We start from the raw sequence: 23,125 nt of genomic DNA on the forward strand, positions 1-23,125 counted from the left end.
CCTGACAAACAGCAGCACATTTTGCAGCTATAGAGACAAATTTATCCCTGGTCTAACTCTACTGAGGTCACTGATATTAGACCAGGCACAAATCTGGCTAAGAGTCTTTCCAGTGTAGTAATGCATGATGTCTGAACGTGCCCGGAGTGCCATTATAGCCAGTGGCAACAGCGATGAATGAAATTCAACATGCCCTCTTCTTTCCACAGAACTCTGGAATTAATCCCCATGTCATGCCAAAGCTTCATAGGTTACCCAGGGCAAACGATGAGAGGGTAACGCAGAAGAGGTTTTGAGTAATTCTGGAAGAAGAATCCTTACGTTTGCATGAGGGAACTCCAGCAGTCCACTGTGTACTGTCTCCCTTCCATATGCAGGTTACGAGTCCCTGTCCCACAAGCATGTGCTGAGCAGAGCACTGGAATGTTATCACCGTTCCGACAGCGGTGCCATCACCATGAATTATCTGTAGCGTGCCAAGCTGAGGGGGAAAGATTTGGCTACACTGCCCTACAGATTTAAAAGAACAGAACAAAACAATGAAATGTTAGGGCCAAATCCCAGGTCCACTGAAGTTAAGGGGAGTTTTAATTTTTACTTTAAGAGGATCATGTTTTCACCCAGTATGAGAAAATGGTCAACAGGCAAACAAATGCAGTGAAATTCACCTCTCAGCCGAGCACCAACCAGTGGGCTGAGCCTCACTTTAACCCTACAATGCACTGATAGCTGAAGTGGGATGGATATAGGTGGTGCATAAACTGTGTTGCCTCCCCACACAAGGGTGAATTTCATTCTACATCTTTTGTGAGCCTCTCTATTAAGGATGCTACATTCAAAAATCTATTTTGTACTATATTATGCCTTGCTATCAAATTGCTTGCATTCAGATTTTCTTTTGAGGCCTTACTAGTGTCAATTTTGTTTTATTTGCGTGTCACGAAAGATCTTAGTACCTCAGAGTTTAATGCTAGAGTTGATTATCTCTGCTTTTTAAAAACATTTCTCTTTAACTCTGTTTTCTGTAGTAACCTCTCCCTTCCCCCTCACTTTTCTCCTTGTACTAAAATATTTAGTTCATATTGTTCTCTCTGGAATAGCCGAGTGGTAGGTGCTTTGTGACCTGTTTTGGCAGTTATCTCTATATACTGATTGTTACTGCCATGAAATGCTTCATTTAGCATTTACTGTCCTACTCGTTTTGTAATACAATTTAATCGCTCAGTCATTAAGAAAATATACAGCATTCTGATACAGCTAAAAGACAACAAAATGGAGTGATTTTTCTAGTCTCATGTGTTTTGGACTAACATAACCCTGATATCAGTGTATGCATCCTTTCATTCATGTTTAATAAATACCAGTGTTTCTCTTTTTCAGCATTTTAACATCTGAGACTCTGATCCTTCCATTGATTCTCCCAGAGACTTGAGTGGGCATCCATACGCACTCAGCAGCAGCTGCACCACCGGTTGCAACACTGGGGTTTTAACTATTATAATAAAAATAATAAAGGAAGTGGGGAGTTGCTCTTGAACTGTTTATAAGAGAGCAGAGGTTTACAATTACCAAGAACTTTCTTCTTTTTATAACTATTTAGGAACTTTTAACAGGTTCACATGTTCATATCACATCTGTTTTATTTTTATTTTTTAAATATAGACACACACACACACACACACACACACACACACACACACAGTTAGAGCAAAATCCTGGTCTTATTAAACTCAATGAGAGTTTCGCCATTGATTTCAAGGGAACAAGGACAGGGCCCTTCTTGGGACCTGATTCTTTTTTGGCTTACTTTGAAGGCTTTTCTTAAGGTCAGCAACGGACTACGATGTAATTAAATAGCAGGTGCCAAAGTTTGAATTCTATGGGAATAGCATTCACATGCATCCTATGAAGAACTTGGCCCTGTGTTTAATTAATGTTGAGCTTCTGATATAAAAACAAAAGGTTGTTCAAAGTTAGGTATAACTACCTGCCCTCAATATATGCCCATAAAAAACAAAACTAACAAAAGCCACAGTGACAATTACTTTTCCAATCTATTATGCAAATATGTATTAAGGACTTGATTTTAAAAACAAGACACTTGAAACCTGTGCATGGTTCTTTCTGTTTGCTGTGTTAGCGCTTTCAAACTTGTACCTTGTTGCAACAATTAGTATCAATAAGAGCAAATGTTTCCTAGCGAGATTTCCCCTTGATCCTACCCTCCCCTGCCCCAAATACCTGATCATTACTCCATGCCTGATGTGTGAACTGTGCACCCTCCCTTTTTATTTAAAGGGATTACTGTGATTTTTTGAAAATGGGTTCAGAGTCTTCTCCTGAAAAGCAGTTGTCACACCTGCAAAAATATCTGCTTCAGATAGTTTTGAGTTTCATGCTTTCATTTTTTAAAATGCCAGAACATAGAATATGTACTAGCCAATAAAGTGATCAGAGTTGACACTGATAACAGTGGAAAGTGCACAGTGTAACTTTGAGCAAAATTTGGCACATAGTACATTGCTACCTCGATATAACGCCACCCGATATATCCAAATTCGTGTTATAACACAGTAAAGCAGAGCTCGGGGGGGTGGTGGTGGCTGCACACTTCGGTGGATCAAAGCAAGTTCAATATAACACGGTTTCACCTATAACACGGTAAGATTTTTTGGCTCCCAAGAACAGCATTGTATCGAGGTAGAGGTGTATCTCTCTCAAGCAGCATAAGCTAGCCTTCATTAGAATCCCTTAGTACACTTGTCTATTGGCCTGAAAACTCTAGCATCTTCACAGGCCAAGGGACATACTGGCCACCACTTCCAGCAGCTCCCATTGGCCTGGAGCAGTGAACCTTGGCCACTTGGAGCCGCGATTGGCCAAACCTGCGCACGCGGCAGGTACACAAACTGGCCCAGCCCGCCAGGGGCTTTTGCTGCACAAGCAGTGGAACAAGTTTGGGAACCACTGATGTAGAGTAATGAAAACCTCTGAGCTCCAATTACCTTGCTGGCATTCCTTCTTGAGCTGTGTATTTTGAAACATTCCCTTCACTTGAGCCTTTAAGAGTGTCTAAGTCTTTCTCATCATCTGATGTGCCACTAAGCCATGTGTATTTTCTTGGTGTGCCCCTGGGTCGTAGTAGCATTGTGCCATCTCCTTAGGGAATATTCCTGGACAGAGTGTACTTGTGAAAATGGCTTCTCTGGACAGCAGCTAGTAAAGGGCAAAGCTTAAAAGGTTCAGTGGTTGAGTTTAAACAATCATCCTAAAGTTCAGAGCTAATCTGAAATTTCAATTATTCAAATCTCTGTGGTCTGAAAACTGGGCTAGAAATCTTGTCAGATCAGCTCTTGGCAAAAACACATCTTTATTTTGCCCAGGCACCCCCTCTCATGGGATTTCAGAACGCTGAATTCAGGAAAAGCAGAGCAGGGCTAGGTTTTTGTTTTGTTGTTTCTTTTGGGGTTTTTTTTGCCAGAGCATTATCCAAATGCACAGATGGGTCTGGGTTTGTTTCAATTTGAATTTGGGGATAACATCAGGTCAGTTCTTCTTTTACTGAGAGATGGACCAAAAGCAAAACCCTGGATCAGAACATCCTTGAACAGTGAGATAAGCCCAGGTCCAAAGCAGAGCTCTGTGACTCAGACTCATCTCCAATTTTATCTGAACTATTCCACTCATCCTTATTTTCTCCTCCTCTCCAATATTTTTTCTCTCTTATGTGGATCTAATACCTGCTGATATTAATAACATGTAATCTTTTTACAGCCATTTCTTGCAGTGACTTTCCTGCCATTTTAACCTTACTCTTCTGTTTCTAGAAAGATGATCATTGCTGTAAGTTTTCTGCCCTTCTATTTAGATAAGCAGATGTTCTATGGCTTTATCCTTTGCATACTCCTCAGGCATGTTCATCTGACTAGATCCATTATAATTAGGAAGTTAGTTTTACGTGTAGAATATTAGCTGCTAAAGTGCCTCCTGAAGTAAAACATAATTGCTGGATAAACATTTGTGATAGCAAAGTTGCATCTGGACCTAAAATTTCTGGGTAGGTGAGTGTCCAGATCTAGGCTTTTGGTATGTGTTTATATCTAGAAAATATGAGCTAAAACAAAACAAACGTTCATGCTCCTTTCATGTCTTTGCATCTTCCAGACATGCAGCTCCTTGTCAACTAGGGCTCAATCCTGTGAGGAATTTGAGATTAACTTGAGGTCTGTATCATTTGTAAGCAGGTCTTTGTGAGTACTCAGAATTCATGATGTCTTGGTTAGCTTTGACTGGTCACAAGGTATTATTGCTACTCCCTTAGCTGATGAGTGCAACTTTTAGAATCTGGTTACCGTTACAAATATGAGTTCAAAATTCACTATTTACATTTTCAAATATTAGTTTACTACAAATATTTGTGGTGAAGCAAGCAGAGTGGACACAAGTTCTTTTTAAAAATTCAAATACAATTTTTTTTTGTTTGATTTAGTAAGGAGGATTAACCAAACTGCTTGACTAATCTTGCATAACACCTGCCTACACTGTGTATGGTTCTAGCATATGGTATCAGCTCTCATCTTTCAAAAATAGTAGCAATAATCACTCAATTTTAGAAGCAGTCTCAAGCCACAAAATTTAGATCCAGGTTTGAATTTTGAATCCCTAACGTTCACAACATTTGGAATTTTGTTGTCAGCTCTTTGCAGAGCGAGAGGTCGCTTACAAACATTAATTTCTCAGTTTGAATTGACGTTTAGAGGAATCTCAGGGTGTTCAGATCTTGCATTTTGGTTTAGGTATGGGGCCATTAAACTTGTTCAACAGTACAAAAGAATGGCATTATCCACAATAAACAAACAGATCACTTCACATGATCAGCAGATCAACATCCCAGAATGAAAGCTATTTAAATGTGGTGTAATCTGTAAACTTTAATTTACTCAAACCAGGGGGTTTTCAGAAGTCGACAAGCATATAATTTCCAGACGCTGAAAAAATAAATAATATGAAATGGTTAAAAGGAAAAAATCTAAGATAAAATCATACAAACATTTCCTCCCATGGCCTGGTAAGATTATCTGCATAGCAGTATCAATTTGTCAGAAACAGTTACCAAGCACACTTTGGATTTATATTTTGCTGATAAGAGAACAAACATAAAATGGCACTCTGAGAATATTTGCCTAGAAAACATTTCTTGGGCACCTTCTTCTTGTATTATACAGAAAAACGGAAGAAATAGCAGACAAAAAGCTGTTGGAAAGGCGCAAGTTGATTACTGCTCGCCAGTGATTCAGAAGTAGGAAGATCCTTGGCTTTCTCTCATTATCCCCATTACTCACGTAAACCTAGCTGTGCCATTTCTTATTGCTTGGCTTTTCATGACACTAAAATATAGTGCAATAGCCAGATGCCAGTAAGAACTAGAACTCCTGACTTGCTAAACCATTACGCCAGTAAATAGGCTGACCCTATTCCTGCAGGCAAACGTTCCACCAAAATGCATTCTGAAAATTTATGTCCCTAAGTCACAAACACCTACTGACCCTCCATGAAGACCTCACATAAGAAGAGAGCTGGGATATCCCACATGTAGGCAGCACTCATGACAATATTTTCACTTTACATCATGATAGCTGCCAAAGATCCCCCATGAGGGTTAGGGTCCGCACTGCATTGGGCACTGCATCCATACATGGGAACTCAGTTCCTGCTCTCAAGAGCTTGTTCTAATTCAGGCACTTATACAGCCTTTCAGGAAATCAGTGTTAAACGTGACACCTACAAAGCTATCAAATTAACAGGCAAGTTCAGCCATTCAGGACTTGCACCAGTGGAGAGCATTTTAAGAGCTTCTGAGCTGTGCTATCGCCATCTAGAAGCATGTTGCCTGTCAAGTCTTGTTATTGCTTAATTATATAATAATGACTTGCTCCAACAGTTTCTAATAAAAACACGTCAGCAATCTCAACAGCTGAATGGCCTGGCATTTCTTGTCTATTATACGGTTTTGTACATGTCATGTTTAAAACTAAGTACCTGAAAAGCAATAAAATAAAAAAGTTGTGGTACATTCAATAGAGTGGGCAAGGGTTAATAATGGCTCAGAGCCAACAATACTACACAAGTATTTGTGAAATTGTTTCCTTAGCTTATAAGTCAGTTTGAGCTCTGCATTCAATGACACTAACACATTCTGATTTTAAGAAAATGCTGGAATGTGCACAGGTTTACATGACAAAGAAGCAGAGCAGTCCAGGGAATGGGGCACTGAAAGGACAGTCAGGACACCTGGGTTCCATGCCTGGCCTTCACATTGACCAGCTGCGTGACCTTAGGCAAGTCACTTCATCTCTCAGTGACTCCCATTTCTACCACCCTTTGTCTTGTCTATATTAGCCCTGATCCTCCAGCATGTAAGCTGCAGATGCTATAGGCCAGGCTCTCCAGTCAGACTACATCTCCCATGGTGCACCATGGCCTGGCCTCTCCTCACTAGGCGGAAAGACTGTGGTACATTATGAGTGATGTCAAACCACGGAGCCCAGCCTATAGAGGAGAATAGGAGCAAGACGCACCTGAATTACAACTCCCACTAGGCACCATGGCAACATTTCCAAACCAAATATTTCAGTTTCTGGACTAAATATTTTAGTTTTCAATTTTTCTCTACAAAAAGGTGCAACTGTTTGCAGGAAAAAAAAAGTCTTTTCCAACAAGCTCTAATTGTTAGGCCAACTTTGAGCACTCTTGAAAATCCCACCTTTAAAATGTGTCCTATCACTGAAAATAGTTTTTAAATGTAAAAAGAAAAGGCATTTGAGGAAAGTGCCTTTAAAAATAAAATTAAAAAAAGATTACTCGCTTCATTGGTATATCAATCCTCTGAATGTTCTTCCAGCTCCAATCTATAGCATAGCAGGACTGGGCTTTGAGCTTTGGGACCACACAGGAAAGTTTAGAGTTAATCTGTCTTGAAAGTCTTTAGCACTTTTCTACAGACTGATTTGTAGGTAAAAATGCATTAATTTTGTATCAATAAATTGCTTGCCAAATAATTAGCAATAATACAGTGCTTCTGCAATACTCCTCTGTGACGGACACCCAAGTGTCCATGGAGGTGCTTTCAACACAACTGGGAATCATCTCTCAGTCTTCAAGAATGATGCTTCCTGTTATCTGTAGATATGTACAATAGTTCTGGGGTTTCCAGAGGTTGTTTTAAACTAGCTACACCCAATAAAACAGACACATCTCTACACTGCTCAGCTGCTTCATGCCCTTTTGTGTCAGATGTTTCCCTGGTTTGAATTCAGCCAGGATCAAGCGTGTGCAGAAGTCACAATCAGACAAAAGCAAGCTGCAAAGAAACCTTGAGAGAAAAGAGCAGTGAAGGCTGCACATTAACAGGAGAGAAATTCTGCTCATAAATGCACCTCGGGAAAGCAAATAAAGCACACGGTCAAAATGGGAGGTTGTGTACAAACAATTGTATCCATTGTCTGCATTAAAAACAAGGCTTTTTTTAAATCTTGACAAATCACCTTATCCTTAGAAAAGATATTTAAGTCACTCCACATCTACGTTTGGATACAATCTGAGCAATTAACATAACATGAATATTTGGTTTTAGAATGCTGCATTTATGTTGAAATACATACTTTCATACTGTGCTTTAGCTGGCAACACTCCCCATTTCGAATAAGTTTTACAGCTATATAAAAGGTTTCCTGGGCTTTAGCAAATTGAGAGTCCCACCAAATTTAAGTGGAGGCTAAAGTGCTTGCAAGTAGAGATAGGCTTCAACCAAAGCCCCACACCCATGCACCACCCAATCATAAGAAAGACTGGATCTGGATCCAGATATTACCTTGTTGAGCTGGTGTCATAAACAGATAGCTAAGAGTTAATGTCTCTTTCACCTATAAAGGGTTAACAAACAGTGACCTGCAAACACCTGACCAGAGGACCAATAAGGAGACAAGATACTTTCAAATCTCGTGGAGGGAAGCCTTTGTTTGTGGTTTTGGGGTTTGGCTTTGTTCTCTCTGGGTCCTGGACGGGACTAGAGGTGCAACCAGGTTTCTGCCAATCTCCCTGCTACAGTCTCTTATCTATTCAGAATTGTGAGTAAGAAAAAAGGCAGTTATAGTCTTTTAATTTGTTTTCTTATTTACATATGTGTACTTGCTGGAAGTAGCTTAAATTGTGTTTCTGCTGGAGAAAGTTTCTTTCTATTGTTTATAAGTTGAAAGACCCTGTAACTGTTTACCATCTAAAGTGCAGAGACAAATCTTTTACTTTTTTCTTTCTTTTTTTATTAAATGTTTTGCTTTTTAAGACCTGTTTGATTTTTTTTTCTCCTAATTAAGCTTCAAGGGAATTGTGTCTGTACTCACTAGGAAATTCGTGGGGAGAAGGGAAGAATAAATTTTCTCTTTGTGTTATATTCACGCAGCTTGTATTGCCTCTGAGTGAGGGGGAAGGTAACACTCCTCTCGGTGTGGTGATTCAAGAAGTTGAATCAGGCGATCTCCTAGTGTTCCCAGGGCGGGAAGGAGCTGGGAGGAAGAAGGAAGGGGGAAGGGAATGGTTTATTTCCCTTTGTTGTGAGACTCAAGGAATCTGGGTCTTGAGGTCCCCTGGGAAGGTTTTGGGGGGACCAGAGGGTATCAGGCCCTAAAAATTCCTGATTGGTGGCAGTGCTACAGAATCTAAGCTGGTAATTAAGCTTAGAGGACTTTATGCTAGTACCCATATCCTGGACGCTAAGGTCCAGATTTGGGAATTATACTTGACAGCTGGCCCTTAGCTCAGTGAGCCAAACCAAAACCACAGACTCAAAGACTTCTGAGCCAGGGAAAATTAGGAGCTGAACTTCATGTGTCTAATCATTGTGTTTGACTGAGCTCCACTTGATGCAAGACCCGCGTAAGGTGGGGTGGCAAAGGTGCTGTTACACCACCTTTCCAGTAACCTGATCCTGTGCCTGACCAGGAACTGATTCTGTCCTCTGTGCAACTTACAGCAGCCTTGGAGGTGCCTTCACTGCACTCGGCTGCCTAGAACCCATTTTATATAGCCACACTCCATACACCAATAGCTGCAAGGGTCTAGTAGTGGAGACAGCTATACTGATTCTGATACCTGGGGACTCCCCCATGCTAGGAAGGAGTCTTTAGCTAGTGAGATAAGCTGACTTCAAAGGCCTTTTTGTGCTGCTATAGCAGCAGCATAGAGGGCCATAGCAGGGCCAAGGAACTTCTGTTACATCTGAGCCATATCTCTATAATAGGCCAAACGAAAACCCTAGATTCCAATAACCCTCATCCAATTAGTTTTTGAATTGTCCAGCCCAGTGATTCCTAGTAAAAATTAGGACTAAACACTAAGGACATTTTTCAGAGACAACACTAAAGGTGCAACAGCAAACCATCCAAATGAGAAGGAAAGATAGGAAGAACAGTAACTGGCTAGAATGACTCCATCAGTAGCTCTTTAATGACCTGAAAATCTAAAAAGGAATCCTACAAAAAGTGGATAATTCACTAGGGAGGAGTACAAAAGAATATCACAAGTATACAAGAACAAAATCAGAAAGGCTGAGGCACAAAATGAGTTACACCTCGCAAGGAACGCAAAGGCAATAAGAAGGGGTTCTTTAAATAAATTAGGAGCAGGAGAAAGATGAAGGAAAGTGTAAGTCCTCTATTTAGTGGGGAAGGAGAGCTAATAGCAGACGACTTCAAGAAGGTTGAGGTGTTTAGGGGCTGTTTTTGCTTCAGTCTTCATTAAAAGGTAAAGTTTGACCAGAATCTTAACGCAATAGTAACAACAAGGTGGGGGGAGGGGAGGGGAGGAACACAAGCCAAAATAGGGAAAGGACAGGTTAAAGAATATTTAGATGAGTAAGTTGGTAAGACCTGATTAAATTTACCCTAAGGTACTTAAGGAATTAGATGAAGCAATCTTGGAACCATTAGTGATGAACTTTGAGAACTTATGGAGGATGGGTGAGATCCCAGAAGACTGGAGAAATGCAAACATAGTACCTATCTTTAAAAGGGGGAACAAAGAGGCCCTGGGGAACTATAGACCAGTCAGCCTAATTTTGATTCCTGGAAAGATACTGGAATAAATTATCTAACAATCAATTTGTAAACACCTAGAGGATAATAAAATTATAAGGAATAACGAGCACGGATTTGTCAAAAACAAATCATGCCAAACAAATCTCAGTTCATTCTTAGACTCATAGACTTTAAGGTCAGAAGGGACCATTATGATCATCTAGTCTGACCTCCTGCACAATGCAGGCCACAGAATCTCACCCACCCACTCCTGTAACAAACCCCTAACCTATGTCTGAGTTATTGAAGTCCTCATATTGTGGTTTGAAGACCTCAAGCTTCAGAGAATCCTCTAGCAAGTGACCAGTGCCCCACGCTGCAGAGGAAGGCGAAAAACCTCCAGGGCCTCTGCCAATCTGCCCTGGAGGAAAATTCCTTCTCAACTCCAAATATGGCGATCAGTTAAACCCCGAGCATGTGGGCAAGACTCACCAGCCAGCACCCAGGAAAGAATTCTCTGTAGTAACTCAGATCCCAACCCATCTAACATCCCATCACAGACCACTGGGCATACTTACCTGCTGATAATCAAAGATCAATTGCCAAATTAATTGCCAAAATGAGGCTATCCCATCATACCATCCCCTCCATAAACTTATCCAGCTTAGTCTTAAAGCCAGATATGTCTTTTGCCCCCACTACTCCCCTTGGAAGGCTGTTCCAGAACTTCACTCCTCTAATGGTTAGAAACCTTCGTCTAATTTCAAATTTAAACTTCCTAGTGTCCAGTTTATATCCATTTGTTCTTATGTCCACATTGGTACTAAGCTTAAATAATTCCTCTCCCTCCCTAATATTAATCCCTCTGATATATTTATAAAGAGCAACCATATCCCCCCTCATCCTTCTTTTGGTTAGGCTAAACAAGCCAAGCTCTTTGAGTCTCCTTTCACAAGACAGGTTTTCCATTCCTCAGATCATCCTAGTAGCCCGTCTTTGAACCTGTTCCACTTTGAATTCATCCTTCTTAAACATGGGAGACCAGAACTGCACACAGTATTCCAGATGAGGTCTCACCAGTGCCTTACATAATGGTACTAACACCTCCTTATCTTTGCTGGAAATACCTCGCCTGATGCATTTTAAAACTGCATTAGCTTTTTTAGCAGCCATATCACATTGGCGGCTCATAGTCATCGTGTGATCAACCAATACTCCGAGGTCCTTCTCCTCCTCTGTTACTTCCAACTGATGTGTTCCCGATTTATAACTAAAATTCTTATTATTAATCCCTAAATGCATGATCTTGCACTTTTCACTATTAAATTTCATCCTATTACTATTACTCCAGTTTACAAGGTCATCCAGATCTTCCTGTATAATATTCCGGTCCTTCTCTGTGTTAGCAATACCTCCCAGCTTTGTGTCATCCACAAACTTTATTAGCACATTCCCGCTTTTTGTGCCAAGGTCAGTAATAAAAAGGTTAAATAAGATTGGTCCCAAAACTGATCCCTGAGGAATTCCACTAGTAACCTCCTTCCAGCCTGACAATTCACCTTTCAGTACTACCCGTTGTAGTATCCCCTTTAACCAGTTCCTTATCCATCTTTCAATTTTCATATTGATCCCCATCTTTTCCAATTTAACTAATAATTCCCCATGTGGAACCGTGTCAAATGCCTTACTGACAAGGTTAACTGGCACAGTGAATAGGTGGGAAGCTGTAGTCCTGATATAGCTTGATTTTAGTAAGGCTTTTGATACCATCTCACATGACATTCTCAGAAACAAATCAGGAAACATAGGTCTAGAGAAAATTACTATAAGGTGGGTGGCAAAACTGGCTGAGAAACCATGTTGAAAGAGTAGTTATCAATGGTTTGCTGTCAAACTGGGGTATGTATCTAATGGGATCTGTCCTTTGTCCAGTTCTATTGAATATTTTAAATAATGACTTGGATAACTGAACATGCTTATAATATTTATGGATGACACCAAGTGGGGAGGGGTTGCAAGCACTTTGGAGGACAGGATTAGAATTCAAAATAACCTTGACAAATTGGAGAATTGGCCTGAAATCAACAAGATGAAATTCAAGAAAAGTACAAAATACTGCACTCCAGAAAAAAAAAATCAAATGCACAGCTACAAAATGGGGAATAACTGGCTACATGGTAGTACCGCTGAAAAAGATCTGGGGTTATAGTGAGTCACAAACTATGAGTTAATAATGTGGTGCAGTTGTGAAAAAGCTAATATTCTAAGGTGTATTAACAGGAATGCCATATGTAAGACCCAAGAGGTAAGTGTCCCTTTTTACTTGGCATTGATGATGCCTCAGTTGGAGGTGTGTGTCTGGTTCTGGGTGCCACACTTTAGAAAAGATGTGGATAACTTGGAGAGAGTCCAGTGGAGAGCAACAAATTGATAAAAAGGTTAGAAAATCAGACCTGTGAGGAAAGGTTAAAAAAACTTGGCATGTTTAGTCTTGAGAAAAGAAGACTATGGGGGACCAGATAAGCGTTTTCAAATGTATTAATGTCTGTTACAAAGAGGACTGTGATCAATTGTTCTCTGCATCCACTGAAGGTAGTACAAAAACTGTAAGGGGCTTAATTTGCAACAAGGGAGACTTAGGTTAGTTATTAAGAAAAACTTTTAACTAGAGGGATAATTAAGCTCCGGAATAGGCTTCCAAGGGAGGTTTTGGAATCCTCATCATCGATGTTTTTAAGAGCAGGCTAGACAAACACCTGTCATGAATGGTCTAGGTATACTTGGTCCTGTCTCAACACAGGAAGCTGGACTAGATGACCTCTCAATGTCCCTTCCCATTCTACATTTATATGATTCTGTGATGAGTTCGGTCACAGAGATCCCTTGGGACTATTACCTGATGTGCTGAAATTACCTCTGAGCCCTTTCTCCCTGTCAGTTTGGGACACCCAGAACCCTGCCTTGTTTAGCCAGACTCCAGCATCCAGACACCCAGCTCCCAATGGGATCCAAACCCCAAATAAATCCATTTTACTCTGTATAAAGCTTGTACAGGGTAAACTCATAAATTGTCCACTCTCTATAACACTGACAGAGAGATATGCACAGCTGTTTGCTCCCCCAGGTACTAATCACTTACTCTGGGTTCAGTAATAAACAAAAGTTATTTTATTAAGTATAAAAAGTAGAATCAAGTGGTTCCAAGTAATAAGAGACAGAACAAAATAAGTTACCAAGCAAAATAAAGCAAAAACACGCAAGCCGAAGCCTAATACATTAAGAAACTGATTACAGGTAATATCTCCCCCTCAGAGATGTTCCAATAAGATTATTTCACAGACTAGACTCCTTCCTAATCTGGACCCAATCCTTTGCCCTGGTACAGTCCTTGTTAGTTCCAGCAGCCATTTTAGGTGGTGATTAGGAGTTTTCTCATGACTGCCAGCCCCCTTTGTCCTGTTCCACCCCTTTCTATAGCTTTGGCACAAGGCAGGAATCTTTGGTCTCTCTGGGTCCCCACCCCTCCTTCTAAATGGAAAAGTACCAGATTTAAGATGGATTCCAGTATGGATTCCTGTGAGAACCCAGCCTCCATTCTTCCTGGGCTGGTCCACACGTGCATGGGAAGGCTTGTAAGTAAACAGAGCCATTTACAGTTCATTGATTCTGAAGCACCCTTAATGGCTTCCAGTTAATATGTTTACATCTGTAATACAAATTTATATCTTCTTCTTCTAACTCCAGACATAGAAATAATGCATGCAAACAAATAGGATGAACACATTCAGTAGATTATAAGCTTTGTAATGATACCTCACAAGAAACCTTTTTCATAAAGCATATTCCACTTACATCATATTCACATTCATAAGCATATTTTCATAAAGCATATGGAGTGCAATGTCACAGATTCTATATGCTGCAGTTCTCCTTTTTTGCACAGCCTGAAGGGTATATTAATCCACAAGCAGTCCAAACTATACATCACAAAAAATGCCGGATGAGTTTGACCGACAATACTATATATGTGATTCCCCCCTACTTCGAATATGAGGAATATGTAAAATCTGTGCAAGTTGATTCTTCCTCATGTTTTCTATATTACTTCTTTAAAAGTGGATTTGTTCTGTCACCGTGCAGCACTCCATGATTGATTTTTCCCCCCAGTTTACATCAAAGCCAAGTTATTCAAGTCCATAGATCTCACTTTCAGATCTAATGAAGAGAGCTATACTGAGTGTTTTTTTCTAATAAAGAACTAATTGATACAAAATAAATCAAATGAAAAACAAGATATTTAAAGAGGTCTCTGGTAAAGTAAATACAAAGTTTTTTCTGCACTTTATTAGTACATTTACCAACATATTAAAACCATAAGGTACAATATCTCCAAGACGTAAATGTATGATTTAATTAGCCAGCACAGAAATGCTTCATCAACCTAGAAGCATTCATTTACTTACCTCTGTAGTGACTCTGTCTTCTCCTTTTGCCGCTGGATATCATTTAATCCTGTTATTGATTTCTGATCACTCCATTCCATTATAAAGGAGATAAGGTAAGAAATAACGTACATGCTCTACTAAATATACAATCTGGGTCTTAGTCTCCAAAATGGAGAGCCTAAACAGGATAAAATAAAGAGTTTTAAAATGGGAGTATTACTGGCTCTCTTGTCAGAATTTTAACAAATTCAGTCTATCAAATACTGTAAAGCACACTCGATGATCAGGCAGGCAGGCATGCCACCTAACAGAACAAAACCAGCACACAATAAACAAACCATTCTGGACAGGTAAGGTCAGTCCTGCTGTCCTTTCTAGGTAATGCAGGATCAAGTGTTAGATGCTACTTTGAAAGCCCAATCAGGATTGATTTTTGTATCACTGACGAGCATTATCAATGTTTACAAAGAGGAAAAACACATATAACTGTTTCTAAAATACCACATGCTGCCAAAGAGAGGCCTGAACCTGCTCCCTGGTTCTGAACACCTGCGAACTTTGGAGAGGTTCTGGATCTGACTTCACTAGCTGGCATCTATCTTTATAAAAGGCTGAAACAAAACCACTCATGCAAACAATTAAACTATGGGTCTATAACTGGGCACCACCAAATCTAGTTTGCATCGGAAATTTGCAGCTCAGGTACATCACTCAATACAACTTCCTTTCTCACCAAGGAATAATGAAAATGGACAAGAGAAAAAAGGGTAATTCCTTCTGCTGGGCCAACTTCCCTTTGTTCCTTTTTCTATGGCCCCCCAGTTCATCATTTCATCTTTTCCATTGAATAAAGGCAGAGATCTTAGTGAACAGGCCATAAAATGGTAACCAAATGTAATCAAATTATTCACTGCTCTCTTGATATTCTACACAGCATCCTCTCTCTGCAGCTGATCTTGACACTCGCATCATCCACTCTGACACTAAAGGCACTGTGTCCCTTTAACATTGCTTCAGGATCACCCTGTCTCCTCTCAACCAGATTTTGTGAGGCTGGGAAATAGCCTCTCCGGCAGCAATTTCACTTACTAGGCAGAAAGCTGGTGACGTCTCTAGTTATATACCTAAAATATTTTCAGCTTCCATCATTATTTTTTCCCAGTGCTCATGAATAACATGTAATTCATTAAACATGTGCAGCCAACCATAGGATTTTTGCAGATAGTCCAAAATGCTGTGTTAACCAGAAGCCATATTTTCAAATTGAAACAATGACCAGAAATTTTAAATTTTTCCCTTTTCCATAAGAAAGTTCATGCATTATCTTGGAATAATGCTCAAAACATCTTGGGTCATTATACAAGAGCTGAATGAAGATTGTCACCAGAAGCAGTACATTTGTGATTGTTTCAGGACAATTCAGATTTTAGTCTCCAGTTTAACATCTTGCTGACGTACAGATCAAATCTCCACAGAGGGGGGAAAAAAGCTCTTTATAGTGATTATGTCTTTGGTGACTTTCTCATAAGGCCTATATAAGAGCCTCGGGTATAATAGAACTAAGAGTCTTTTATGAGGTCAAAACCTTCAGGCTGATAGCAAAAAAAATGGGCTATACCTGGAACCAGCTAGAGCAAATGGCCCAGGATAGAGGACTCTGGAGATATGTGGTTGGCGGCCCATACCCCGATTGGGGTGACGGGCATGAGTGAGAGTGAGTGCTTGATCTATAAAGAGAGAAGGCCAATAATAGCATAGGCCTGAATATTCCTTTTATTATTTGTTAAGTGTCAACTCTTTTCTTGGTGCTTTACCAGCCACAAAAATGAAGGCCGTCCCTGACCCCAAAATGATGATCAAATGAAACAAAAAGGCAAGTGCTCAAAATGCAGATGGGAGCTGTTGTTGGAAGACGTCAAACAGAAAACTGCATATGCATCACTGTTTGGCAAAAAGCTTTCAGGAGGAGCCAGTCCACGTGGCAGAACACAATTGTTAGAGCTACTCAACACATTTTTGCAAAACAGTTTTTCATTAAAAAATGCTGCTTTGCTGAAGCCAAAACATTTTGTGGTGGTATTTCAATTTTGATGACTTTGTAACAGGAAGGTTTCTGCGGTCCCAGGTGGACTCTAGTTCCTAAGAGAGGAGAGACCCCCCCAGTCTGAAATTCTGACTGTTCAAATCTGAAAACAGGATGTTTCAAGACAATTCTGTTTTATGGAAATGTTTGAAAGGCTTTGGTTTTGTTCCAATGTGGAATGAACTCAGATTCCAAAACCTCGAAAACTGTTGTGAAGTGGAATTGTTCTCCAGCCAGCTCCAATAACAATACAGTATCAGCAATGGGCCAAGACCAGTTTGCTGTGAAAATTATCAGGCTTTGCTTTTCACTACAAAGCCACTTAAACCCTCAAAGGGGCACCACAAAATGGTTGTGGTCGGGGTGGGGGAAGTGTTGGAAAAGGCGAGGAGGTTTGGGCTTTTTTGCAAAACAGGTAAAAATGAGATCTCCTTCCCTGTTTCCCATCCTTAGACCCAGTGGTAAGAATTTTTCACATAGCTCTGATAGTGAAGATTTATTAACACTTACTTGATCACCAGGGCAATTTACAGAGCAGGTTGACAATGGAGATGGTAGCAGGAATGTGCTGTAAATAGTTCATGTATTAATATCTATTAGAACCTATAACATAGGTTTTTATTTTGTTTTACTTACGTGAATTGTCACCTACATTACAGCAGTTTTATAAACTCTATGAAATTCTGTAAAATTGGCAAACCTTTCTAGTATCATTATGAACATTTTGCAAAGACAAAACTATATTTTTATCCATGTTTAGCTATCCCTCCAAATGCCTCAGTAAATTAATCTTTGACTAGTTTTACTGTCTCTGAAAACAAATAATCATTTGTTTCTATCAGTGGTTAAACATTACAGCATGTCCAAAGAAGGTCGGAAAAGATGTAGTTTTCTATTTTTGCTTCAGGTAGAGATTGCCTTCATAAATTGCCCAGGGTTGCAAACCCAGCATATCTTACTGAGATAAACTGCTAAATATGCACAGGTGGGTTGGTCCAGCAGATATCTGATCAAGAAAATACTTTTTAAAAAAAGCTGTTATATTCATCAGTCTTCTTTACAGTGCACTACATCATGCTCTGCTAGTCCAAAACACAATAACTCAACCCCATAATCTTGACCTGGCCTGTAGAAAGTGTCTGGTTGAAAGAAAAAAAGGGTTTAATTATAAACCAAGCAAAATATTATCCATGATACTATTGTGTATATTACACAGACACACACATATATATAATTGATGTGCCCAGCCAAGCCTTTAGGGATAAAGCAGTGGGAGCGATGAGCTGATCAGGTATGAGGGACTGAGGATTTAAGGTATGCAGTAGCCCTGGGGGAGAGGTGGATGAACAGAAAACAGTTATCTGAGCACATAGGATGGAGAAATGAATAAAAAATATATTACTATAACAATATCAGGATGTTTGCCATTTTTCCTTGGTTTCAATGGTTCATTTAATATAAGTGGTGGGATTCAAAGGCTGCCTGCAAAAGCTCTCTGATGAGGAAGAAAAGAGGGCCTGATCCTAAACCCAGAACAGACTATTATTCACTGGGATTCTTTGTAGTAAATATATATCAGGGGAAAGATTCACTTGCCTGCTCTGTTACCTTTATAAAGGAAATGGAGATCCCAGCTAGCACAGAGCCAGCGTAGCTGCCTTCGAGACCTCACTCCCAGCAGGCTCAATTGCAGGAGCATGTTGGGGGAAGGGAAGGGGAGTCCCCAGTTGATGACCCCTTCCTTACAACTGAACTGAGCACAGTAAAGAACCTTGCTTCAGAGCTTTAATCTGCATTTGACGTATTATGACTCAGACCCTCAGCTGGTATAAACCAGTGTAGCAGGACTGGATTTCAGTGAAGAGACACCAGTATACAACAGCTAGGGAGTTAGCCCTATACAGAAGGGCAGATCTAGCCTATCTGGTGTGGTATGTTAAATAGAGTGTCGGTGTGTAAAATACATATATACAGGAATTAACACACCACATCAAACCAGATGTCTAGTCTGCCTCCAACAGTGGCCTTTCCCTTTTACCTCAGGATTGCCAGTTTTTTGCTCACAAAGCAGAGTTCCCTGCCCAGTGGGCCCTATAAGGAAAATTCTGCAGCCCATATTCTCTCCTGGGTCAAAAACTGCCTAGTGGAGCGGAGTGGGAAGAGACCTCAGGGAACTGGCTACAGCTCCCTAATTCTGAAACTGCCCTGGCCCCAGTATAAGTTAAAACAGCCTGGGGGCTGTGCCAACACACTCTAACAGGCTCCGGGCCTCAGCTGAGAATTAACAGAGTCAGTGCTGGCAGGCTATACCCTGCCCCCAATGTGCTCCCTCCCATCCACTATACTGGAAGGAGGAGCAGCAGATGCATGAGCTGGTTAGACCACTTCATATAGGGTGACCAGATGTCCCGATTTTATAGGGACAGTTCCGATATTTGGGGCTTTTTTTATATGGGCTCCTATTACCCCCCACCCTGTGCCGATTTTTCACACTTGCTATCTGGTCACTCTAACTTCATACCATCTGATAGCTCCCCTAATCTGGGGTAATTCTCAGCTGTCCAGTTAGAGTCAAGCGAGTCCGCTTTAAGCCACCTGAGTAGTGCAAAGAGGCAGGCTCAAGGGGTGAGAATTTTACCTGTATCTTCTCTCCCATGCTGGATACTGGCCTGTGCATGGTTCCTTTTGCTTTTGAACAATGAAGGCTGATCTTTAACTGGTTTTCTGTTTTAGACTGCTAGGTGTGCACTGAAGAACTGTGACCTAGCATTCGCACTTGTCAGCAAAAATGTCAGTGAATAATTGATTTTCTGTAGAAACCAGTGTTAGTTAGCAATAACATGTAATTTATTATGGTGATAGAAATCACTCATGTATTGAGAGCCTAACGAAACAGACTGACTTAACAATCTTCACTGCAGTCTTATGACTATGTAAATTTTTTCACTGCTGAGGTCAGACTTCAGGATTCCATATCTTTTTCATGGTGTGCGTGTGGATGTGGGTATGGGGTGTATAGATAAATAGACAGATACAGACATGGTGAGAATGTGTGTGTGTGTGTTTCCGTAGGAAAATAATACTGTTAACTGGCACAGAATTAACGATGTACAAGGGTTTAAAAGCGAACAGCAGCTTGAGCTAAAAGCCATACAAGATTAATGTTTTATCTTTACAAGATCTGCTTATGGACTTGATTCTGCAAGGCGCCAAGTAGCTTTGATTTTAGCAGGAGTTGTAGGTGCTAAGCATCTTGCAGGACTGGATCCTGTAATAGAAATTAATGGATCCCAAGAGATATCTCTCCAAATCTGAGAAGAAAAGCCACAAATGCTGCACAGTACAATCCAATAAATGCACGTTTTGGCTTCCCTGATCACGAGGATTAGTGAAAGATGACAGGAACTGACAGCGGCTTACTGCTGTTTACTACTGTAACGAAAAGGAAAAGCAAAGTGAACCATTGTAGATTAGTTGTAACAAAGCTGCTACTGTCCTGAGCTACTGTACCAAAGCAGAGCTGTCCCTTGCCCTTTCTTGCAGAATGTGTATTTGAGACACTGAAGACCTGCATCCTTCCCAACTGCTCTTCTCCTTATGATTTAATTCATTTATTGTTGACTTTAAGAGTGGCATACAAGGGCCTGTGAGTCTGTGCATTTAAACAGAAGAATACAATAGGATAGTCCACCATTCGTTTTTAAAATGGCAGTCAAGTATTAATCCATATCCAGGAAATGACCATAACAAGCCAAACACTGCAGTCCTTACTCACTTAGGCCCAGATTTTTAAAGGTATTCAGGCATTGCTGCACTCAGCATTGCAACACTGCAACTCCTGATGTAGGAGCCTAAATCCCATAATAGCCAATGGGATTTGAGGTAAGTGCCTAAATCCCTTTTACTAATGACGTTTAAGCTCCTAAATCAGTTAGGCATTGCAATGCTGAACTCAGCAACACCAAAATACCTTTAAAAATCTGGGCCTTTGGCAAAACTCCCACTGACTTGTATTGGAGATTTGACAGCACAATGGGAGTTTTGCTTATTTGCCCCAATCGTGAATGCGCCTTGCTTTCTTTTTGTGAATGGTTCGGCATTTTGTAGCTTATGCATTTAAAAATATCTATGTCATCTAATAAAAACAAGCAAACAAAAGAAAGGAAGCATGGAAGGTATGACAGTATTCCAGCAAGGCTGTAAATCATTTCAGCATTATTCTTATCTGTTGATAAAGTCAATACTGAGCTGTGAAATAACTGTTGCTTGTCAGCTACTGCAATTGAGAAAAAACACGTTCGAGTCTCCATGCTGAAATTAGCATGGGAGTGAATGGGTCTACTGAAATAATGCATCTTTAATATTAAGAGGTGAATCCTGTACTCCTTAGTCTATATGGAAAATAATGGGAGTCTTGCCTGAGGAAGGAGAGCAGAAATTAACACTAGATACTTGACCAAAAGCATCCAGTTCTCTTTGATTTAGCTTAGGCTAGAAGTCTTGTGATGTCAGGCTCTCTCTCGGGATTTCAGGGCTTTCCCAGTTCTGACATGATGAGAACAGCCAAACCAATAGTTCTTTTGTATTTTATCTTCCTGGTGACACCAAAACCAGGAAGTGTAGAGCTATGTGACTTCAGATTTTTAAAACCTCAAAGTTTCAATCCAAACCAATTGGCTCCATCCTTATCTGAAACTCAGAAGTTGAGATGTAGTTCATCTGTATAATCTGAGTAATTAATTTAAAACTAAATCAGACTAAAGCACTGGCTAATATACTGCAGGGAACAATCTTGCATTGGCGGCCATGGGACTGGATGACCTAATAAATCTTGTCCACCTCTGTTTTATGCTGTTTTAGGATTTTATGACATATACAAAAATTGTAATAATTTTACCTTTCTGTCACATAGAAGATAAACCCACATACTTGTCAGCTGAAATACTGTTATCTTTACTTCTTTATCTTATATAATCAAAGATATTACTTTGATCTCAATGGGAAAAAATGGAAGACACTGCCAGCCATATATTCCAAGTTGTCTCATATTTTGCCCTGTGGAAATAGAAGTTAAGAAGAAACCTGGAGTCTTTTTCTCCCAAAGTCTACAAAATCAAATGCATCCTGGGATCACAGGAAAATAGTGAAGAGCCGCTTGTCAGTCTTTGTACAGAGCAGAGTTGTTCATGGCTTTGAAGAAGAACAAGCTTACCTCTGGTCCTCCTGGACAAAGGAAGAGTAACCATAAAACCTTTGTGCACATGTTCTCTTGGCTTCTTCACTGATAAGGGTACCAACATACTTCAACACCTGCCTGCAATTCTATCAAAAAGCTCTGAAGTCTCTTCCTTGGGGTGCTGCTACACTAACCTCCAACATGAAAAGGTTCCATGCAGAAGATCCACAAAAGAGCTACAAACTCCAAATCAGGGAATGATCTGGTAAAACACACAAGGAGTAAGGGCAAAGCCAAAGTACAGCTGTGCATACCCCACACTGGAAAAACAAAGGGCCAGATCCTCAGCTGCATCAGTGCTGTGCATTGCACAGCAGGGGTGGTAAGAAACCACCATTACATCTCCCTCCTCCCTGTACTTATGCAATCAGCCCAAGGTGTAACTTACAACAGCCTCAGGGCTGCTCTGAGCTGTGTTTGGCTCCAAAAGACCTGAACGGGCTATTCAAGCAGCTGAGGGGGCAACAGAACAGAGGAGCACTTTGACCATGATCCCTTTCCCAACCCTGACATGCCACACACATTAGGGACCACAAACTGGGGGCAGGGCAGTTACATTGGCTCCTTCCACTAGGAGGCTCCCCAGGTAGCTAATTACATCAGCATTCCAGATACTTTTTCAGAGCAGTGCAAAGGAACTGGGGCATTGGAGGGGTGGACAGTGAATATCTGCCCACCAGTATAAATACTAAATATAAATTTATGCTGCTCTGACTAGCATTAACGTGTTCCTGTCAAAGGTCCACGCTGATATGGAAGAGGTAAACTTGTTTGTGGATGTTCAATCACACAAGCGCTGGCGTCGGGGAAAGATGTCACCTCAGCTTTGGCAAAGGTACCTGGAACAGTCTGCCTCATCTATCCACGCACTATGCCCTTTACTGACGACCCTTCCATCCCAATATGTCTAGTAGTGCAGTACTCCGCATCTTCCCCAGCACAGTTTCTGCAATACTTTGATCTCTTTGGTGTGTGGCTCTCGCAATGCCCGCTGCTGGTAATACATATTTTTTCTTGTGACGGAATAGTACAATACAGACTAATGTACATAAATCAGGTTTAAAGCACCTTTTTGAGGACCTTAGCCCACTGCCCAACATTTTATCACAAAGGAGAACATAACACCCTCTGTTGGAGTCTATTTTAGGTCAAGGTGAGATAATGTGCCAGAAAAACCTACACTCAGAAATCTGGGGAGGTAGTATCATAAAAAGTGGAGCATGTTTGAACTTCACAACTGGGAATTTTGAGGAGCTGTAACTCCCTTTGAGTTAAAAATCTTTTTAAAGAA

At 40.5% G+C, this 23,125-nt stretch overlaps 1 protein-coding gene across 4 annotated transcripts in view; it reads right to left on the minus strand.

The window, feature by feature from the left end:
• The window catches only part of SUSD3 (sushi domain containing 3), a 53,104-nt gene that overhangs the window by 25,036 nt on the left and 4,943 nt on the right, over window positions 1–23,125 (minus strand). For 2 of the 4 annotated variants that reach the window (XM_030570924.1, XM_030570925.1), the window contains exons 2-3: window positions 1,362–1,492; window positions 322–510 (exon numbers count right to left, since the gene is read on the minus strand). In XM_030570924.1, the coding sequence (XP_030426784.1) occupies window positions 322–510; window positions 1,362–1,440 (268 nt within the window). In that variant the 5' untranslated portion in view covers window positions 1,441–1,492. Of the gene's footprint in view, window positions 1–321; window positions 511–1,361; window positions 1,493–3,005; window positions 3,426–23,125 lie in introns of those variants that run through there. The other 2 variants (XM_030570926.1, XM_030570923.1) reach the window with 2 other exon arrangements.

Source organism: Gopherus evgoodei, chromosome 7 (genome assembly GCF_007399415.2).
Source record: "Gopherus evgoodei ecotype Sinaloan lineage chromosome 7, rGopEvg1_v1.p, whole genome shotgun sequence".
Taxonomy (NCBI): domain Eukaryota; kingdom Metazoa; phylum Chordata; order Testudines; family Testudinidae; genus Gopherus; species Gopherus evgoodei.